This window comes from Rutidosis leptorrhynchoides, chromosome 9 (genome assembly GCF_046630445.1).
Source record: "Rutidosis leptorrhynchoides isolate AG116_Rl617_1_P2 chromosome 9, CSIRO_AGI_Rlap_v1, whole genome shotgun sequence".
NCBI classification, from domain to species: Eukaryota; Viridiplantae; Streptophyta; class Magnoliopsida; order Asterales; family Asteraceae; genus Rutidosis; species Rutidosis leptorrhynchoides.
This window is the reverse complement of record NC_092341.1, coordinates 271,753,708-271,760,992: the sequence shown is the minus strand read 5'-3', so window position 1 is coordinate 271,760,992 and position 7,285 is coordinate 271,753,708. Positions and strand designations below refer to the sequence as shown.

The 7,285-nt window shown below is 32.5% G+C and overlaps 1 protein-coding gene across 1 annotated transcript; it reads left to right on the top strand.

The window, feature by feature from the left end:
• Window positions 1–1,544: 1,544 nt before the first annotated feature.
• On the top strand, window positions 1,545–4,289 carry LOC139866965 (uncharacterized). Its single transcript, XM_071855269.1, has 6 exons — window positions 1,545–1,855; window positions 2,655–2,890; window positions 2,974–3,232; window positions 3,320–3,499; window positions 3,631–3,786; window positions 3,907–4,289. Exons 1-6 carry the CDS (start codon window positions 1,826–1,828, stop codon window positions 4,072–4,074), a joined length of 1,029 nt encoding a protein of 342 aa, XP_071711370.1. The 5' UTR covers window positions 1,545–1,825; the 3' UTR covers window positions 4,075–4,289.
• Window positions 4,290–7,285: the final 2,996 nt, after the last annotated feature.

Here is a 7,285-nt window from a genome sequence, read left to right as displayed (position 1 = left end):
TATCATTTATATGTATTGGTATATTATAAAGTGTATTCAATACTTGTAAGGATGTATTTACACTCGTAATACATTATATGTAAATACGTTTTAACATAAGTTAATTACGTCGTTTAAATAGTAATATATATATTGTTTGAAAACTCTTTAAATTAGTAGTATAAAAATATATATATAATACTTTGTTAATATACTTAATGAGATATTTAATTATCATATTTTCAAGTTAAATATATATAAATCCATATATATACACAATAATTAAACAATTAAACAATTAAATCAAGTTATGACGTTCGTGAATCGTCGGAATAAAAGGGTGACCAAAAGCTTGTGTAAAACTCTTTCCGGAGGTTCAAGATTTATTAAAATTCATTGCTTATCAAGTTGGAATTATATAAAGATTAAGTTTAAATTTGGTCGAAAATTTTCGGGTCGTCACACTTTCAATACGCGGAGCTTAAACGAGATATTCAAAATGGTTGTTTTTGTAATCGTACAAGTCGGGAAAATTTGGTTTGGCAAGCAACTTGTTGGAATTGTGTGTATCTTATTTGGAAAACCGGAATACTACGGTGTTTTGTAATAAACATTGAAATGCCCCGGTTGTAATACATCTCAAGTCTTTCGAATGGATTTTTCAAAGATCGAGTGGTAGAAAGTTTGGCTCACTAATCCGGATATTGCCTCACGCAAACTTAGTGTTTTCTTCTTCTTTTTTTAACATCAGTTTGGGATCATCCAGGGGGACTAAAGAACTCACGCGTTCATCTCCTGCAGTTGCATAACCCGCCCCCAACTGATGTCTAGGAGAAAACCCGGCCAAATCCGAGGACATGAGCGGCAAAACCCACTCCCCACTGCCCCGCAACGCGATGTGTGGAAGGAACCCTTCGGTAGAATTCAAAGGTTAAGGGGCAAATCACTCTTGACCTCTCGCTAAAAGGGGCAGACCACTACCAATGAGTTGCAAGTCTGCAACACAAGGTTCTTGGGTTGCATCCTTTGCACCCCTTGTTCATATTCGTGTCATGTAATTGTTTGAAGTTTGTTCGTGTTTCTCGGTGCAACTTCAAAATGGGGTTGCTTTCGGGTTTATGTGTTTGTTTGTTGTTCTTATTAATAATTTTGTTTTTTGAATTAAAATTAAAACTTCTATAAATTAACTTTTAAAGATAATTTATATTTGATTAAATACTACTTAATTACTTTTTTTTATATTTTTCTTAAACATACTCGTAATTTTACGAATCACCAAACTAGTAAACTATGCATATCACGTTCTGCGAGTCGTGATAAACTACATCTACATGATTACAACATTTACACATCTTTGAACGACGTAAGAAAATAATGAGAAGGATAGAAACTGTAAACATCATATAACCTCAAGGGGCATTTCTAAACGTTAGTAAATACGGAGTAACATAAGTAGTACAGTAATTGTAAATAAATAAATAAAAATAAAAATAAAAATATTAATCAATTCAACAACAGTCGCATTAAAACACGGTAATCGGTCGTATCACGAAAATTTCCCCAACTAAAAAAGTCAAAATATTCAAAATCTTGCGTCTTAAACGCTCCATTTGTGCCAAATTTCTACATTTTGCCGTATGCGTTATGCTAAAAAACAACATTGTTAACTTAAAAAATCAATTAAGTCTAGAAATAGGGGCACACCCACCAACTGTTTGTTAAAATTCCTCAATGAATCGATTTTTTCAAGATCCAACTCAGTGATGTTTACTCACAGTTTCCAAGATTTAATGTTACTTGAAAAGATGATCAAGTGAACAAAACAAGAGTTTGTGAATTCACTTTCATGGCTGAAACTATTGTTTTCTTCACTAAGGTAGTTATGAATTTAAGTTTGTTTGTAAATCAAAATGGGTTTCATTTGCAGTACTTATGTTCTAAATCCTTCATGTAATCTGCTAAAGTTTGTTACTTTAAGAATGAATCATAATTATATATATTTTATATGAAAATTTTCAATAAATGAGTGTATGGATTGAATGTCAGAGTTATGTTTAACCCATCTGATAAGTTTTTGAAGAAATTTTATTTGTGAAATGGTTTTGTTTTCTGTATAAAGTTCAATCTTTTCTATACTTTTTTCCTGATATTAAGCGTTGATGACCTTATTTTCTTGTGAAAAAATAGATTTTTCATTATAAACTATTTGTACTAAAAAAATTATCCATTAAATCAAATGGGTTTGGATTGCATGCGACTTATGTTTAACTAATGGGATAAAGTTTTGATTTTTAGCCCATTATATGTAACCTTTTCGATTCTATTAGTTCTGTTCTTGAACCTCTCCTAGTGTGTTTTTCTTTTAGTTTTACTTATTTTTGCATTCCCCAAATTGAGTTTTCAGTATGAGTTTCAACATTTTGTTGATCTAGTTTCTTGGCCAAAATCTGAAAACTAGATATCAAATGGATTTGAATGCTCAATTATGCTTTAATTTAACTTAAATGCTGTATCTCTAAAAAATAATAATCTATGTTTCTGATGCTTTATATTAACTCTTCACTTTATGAAGTTATGCAATTAATTTATCTACTAAATAGTAGTAAGGAGTAATATTAATCATAGCTTAATACATTGCAATTATGAGATCATTATTTAATATTTATGATTTACAGGATGCAGTCATTATCAGGCCTCCAAAGAAGACTTCAGTGGTATTAAGACTGATTGTATTAGCATTTTCAATGGTGTTTGGTGTTTACATATGTTCTATTTGTTTTAAACAAATAAACATTCAAACCAACAACACATTTCTAGAAATTGAAGTGATCGAACGCCCTTGTTACACTTCCCTCATAGATCGGTCCAAAATCCCTTTCTTGCATTACCCAAATCCCAAAACTTTTAACAGGTAAAATACTAAAATATCATTCGAGTACTTTTTATCCCCTATTTGTAGTGCACGTTTATATATTTTTTAGTCTGTAATGACAGGTCAGAATGTGCTGAAAACCCCGTGCGTTTGTTTGCGATTTTGTCGATGCAAAGATCAGGAAGCGGTTGGTTTGAAACTTTATTGAATAGTCATATTAATGTTAGCTCCAATGGAGAAATTTTTGGCCCAATTAGTAGGAGAAACAACGTTACCTCGATTATTAAAACGCTTGATAAAGTTTACAACTTGGATTGGTTTACTAGTTCATCCAAGAACGAATGTTCTGCTGCAATTGGCTTCAAATGGATGCTTAATCAGGTTTATATTTTTCTTAAATTGGTGTTTTTTTACATTTTAAATTTTAGAAAAGTCATGTTATAAAATTTTATATGAATATGAATTCAGGGTTTGATGGAGCACCCTAAAGAAATAGTAGACTACTTCAATGATAAAGGGGTGTCTGTAATATTTCTCTTAAGAAAAAACATGCTTCGAAGATTGGTTTCTGTTCTTGCAAATTCATATGATAAAAATGCCAAAGTTTTAAACGGTGTACATATGTCTCATGTCCACTCACACGAAGAGGTCCTATTCCTATCACTCTTCTTATTACTTCGTTTTTCCCGATTTTTAAAATATTTTCATACCCTTAAAAACAAGATTTTTTAGTGCATACCTAACCCAAAGAAAATAAATGATCCTAATTTTGTTTATAGGCTTCAGCACTTTCTAAATATAAGCCGTTAATCAACGTAGCATCACTCGAATCGGATTTAAGAACTATGGAAGCAACAGCCATGAAAGCACTTGAGTACTTCAATAGTACCAGGCATATTATTCTTTACTATGAGGATCTCATTAAAAATTCTTCTGTAAGTACAACTATTAATTACAACTATTAATGCACAAGGTCTTATCTAGTTGAACTATTGTTGTTGTTCACTATATGGAACTATGTCCCTTTTTAAAAAAAAAAACAATGGTTGTTGCAGAAACTGACAGAAGTTCAAGATTTTTTGAAGCTCCCGCATATGAAACTGACCAGTCAGCAAGTAAAGATACATAAAGGATCGTTATCGGAACATATTAAGAACTGGGATGATGTTAATAAGACTCTTTATGGAACAACTTATCAGAAATTTCTTGAAGCAGACTACTGATTCATCATCTACTTTGTAAATAACGATTGATTCAACTGATTCGTCCACCGAAGGATCAACAAATGAAAGAAAACAGAGGTTTTGCTCTTGTTGTAATTGTAACATATGTTTTCGTAGTTTAGGTATTCTTATATGTTAGTATTTCGCTAGCTTACGCCATTTGTTGCAAGTCCAAATAACTGATAAGCTTCTAATCAAACATGCTTTTTGTTTTCTTTGATTTTTTTCCTAGTTTTTTTTTAAGCTTCCCCTACTGAATCAAAAGGTGAAACTGCCCGTTTTGCTAGTTTTCCCTGTACTTTTGTAATTGATTTGTAAGTACTAAACGCATACATATATCGCGTACATATATCTGAAGAAAGAATGCATTGAAGCTTGTGTAACTATTATATGCCTAAGATATTTCAGTTTTCTTGTATCATTTCATTAATATCTATGTAATACATGTACACACAGTGCATACTTGTCCCTTGCACAAGATGCTATTAATGTACATTACAAAAATAATACTTTCTTGATCATTGGTTGAATAGAGCCGAAACCGATCAAACTGAATGATAGAAAACTAGGCACAAATAATGGCGTTTAAGCTTTTTCTCAAGTGGCACACAAGCTGTCATTAAACCAGCTCGGTTAAACACCTAACCTTCTGCTTATTTGAAAATGTAGCTTAACTAGTCAAGTTGAAAGTTTTGATTATTTTATGACCTGTAAGTAGGTTGCAGTTTGTAACAAACTTCTATTTGGCAAGAATGAGTGAGTGGAAAAGTTCTGTATAGTCTGGCAGACTGGTCCAAAGCAACTTTTGTAAAGATGGTTTTAGTGGCTGAACATGACCTTCACTAACAATTAGTCAAACAATAAGCACCAATACATAAAAGAATGCTTCCTCAGTACTATGTAGCTATACAAAGTTTATTTGACAAATAGTTGTATTGTAAAAATCAAATACCTATATATATATTTTTAGAATTTGTGGCCTCAAATTATTTCCATTATATCATGTAGCATCTGCTAATGGAAAAATTGTTAATTGGCTGCTATCTTTAGAAAAGAACTATTTTTAAAAATTTTATAATAATAAATTAATGGGCCAAAAGCCCAAAAGGGTCATACATAAAGTGGAAAGCTTCTAGCGTTGACCAAATCAGTGTCACTGTCAATGGAGGTTAGCAAATTCAATTACTAGCCTCTCCCTGAATCTTCAAAAAGGTGAGATTTTTATTTTTTCATTATTTTTTGTTTTTTTGAAAAGCAATCAGAAGGGTGAGAAATATAATAAAGTGGCCACCTTTCTCCATCAACTGTTTTATACAACTTGAATAAGGATTTATTACTACAACTGCATTTAAATACGAGCCATTGTGAATCTTGCATACTTAAGAGTAACAAATGTGTCTGCAGCTATGGCCTACTTGGATTTTGTTAATATAAAGCCTGATTTGGCATACCAACCAGTTTATGACAGTTGGGGTTATACAGTTGTAAAAAAGTCAAAACGACATGAATCATGAGTTGGACTATAACATTAGTAAACTGTAACAAGATTTTTTTTTATCTGCAAGTGGAATTAGTTTTGAAGATCCCAAAACGGTACTGCATTTTTCCAATATGGATGCACTTGAATGATAAGAATCCTCAAAAATACAACTATTCTCAACATTCTACAAATAGATCAACCCAACTTTCATAATTTTTTTATTATTTTTTTTTTTTTTGGAACGGCAATATATATAAAAAAAAACTTAGCTAGAAGCTAAGGAAAAGTTACAAGGAATACAAAGGCGAGTGTAACCACGTAGTCCAGTTAAGTGAGGACTTATGGTATCTCGAAAAAATCCAATTAAAAGACGACAAAACAATATAATCAAAAACGAATAAATTATCACTTTCATAATTCTTTAGTAATTGTATTTAGAATAAATTATCGCATTTTGATTTCTTTAATGCATCTCCCACTCTTGACTCTTGAGGTTGGTTTGCCTCTATAAATAGCAAGGTAGGCACCAATAACATATGCATTACATCCTGCTAATATTAAGCATTTTTACACCTTCATATCACTAAATTTTCACACATATACAGATACAAAATCCATGGATATAACAAAATTAGCTCTGGTTGTTTTCACCCTCACTCTGACTATCAACATTCAGATGCAGTGTGTTGAGGGAAGGTATTTGAAACACCATATTTACAAAACTAAACTATCAAAAGAAACTATTGTAAACGGTATGAAGCTTGAAACAACGTATGCAAGTGAAGCATTAGTTACAAAACCTATGACACCAACACCACCAAGTGACAATTCAGTCGGGTCGTCTCAGCCACCCCCACCACACGGTGTTGATGACTTCAGGCCAACAGCACCCGGCCATAGCCCAGGAGCTGGACATTCGGTTCACAATTAGTGTAGGTGAGTTTATAGCAATATTATGCATGGCATTATCCATGCAACATTGATTGTCATCTCTGTAGATATTTTTAGTGTCATATATCCCCATGTTTTTTATTGTCTTGCTCTTGCATTAGTGCAACCTCATGTAATATTGTATGTCATTATTCATTTTATGTCAATGTAATATTCAGTTCATAAATAAATATATCTTTCCAAGTAAAATATGGATATTCTGCAGTCATAAATGTATCTCATAACAGTAAACCTTTTTTTGGTTCCCTTTCGGACCGAGTTCCAACTCGATTTGCGAGCAGATTAATCTCAAGGCTACAACCAGCTTTGAAAGTTGTCGGAGTTGTGCATGGTGAACCTTTGTGGCCATGAGGGGCTTTTTGATACTCTATGGATTCGAACTGCTGACCTTCCTTTCTACTTCAGTAGGAAAGTCAGAATCGCCATTCGGCTACCACCTCATGGTTTAATAGCAAACTCACACACGCCCTATACTTTTGTCGATGCTCGGACTCGAAGATAACGTTATTTGTCTACACGTTGTATGCAGGGGCAGTTCTATGTTGCGGTAATCGGGGTGATACGCCCACGAAGACAAAATTTTTATATTATGTTAAAGTTCGACGGTTTGCCCTTGTTTTTTTGTCTTGTCAAATTTTAGTGTTTGTGTATCATTGTATTAAGATGTTAAATCAGCTGTAATTGCGAATTACTATTCTAAGCTCTATTCTTATACCAAATTCACATACCATTTATGGTAGTAGCTGGAAGTATTGTATTGCAGTTACATTCCATATTTCC

Excerpts from the sequence above, each read along its gene's own strand:
- LOC139866965 (XM_071855269.1), top strand. The coding sequence starts at position 1,826 with ATGGCTGAAACTATTGTTTTCTTCACTAAG. Across the intron at positions 3,233-3,319 it reads TCAAATGGATGCTTAATCAG|GGTTTGATGGAGCACCCTAA; the intron begins GTTTATATTTTT and ends ATATGAATTCAG. Across the intron at positions 3,500-3,630 it reads ATGTCCACTCACACGAAGAG|GCTTCAGCACTTTCTAAATA; the intron begins GTCCTATTCCTA and ends TTTTGTTTATAG.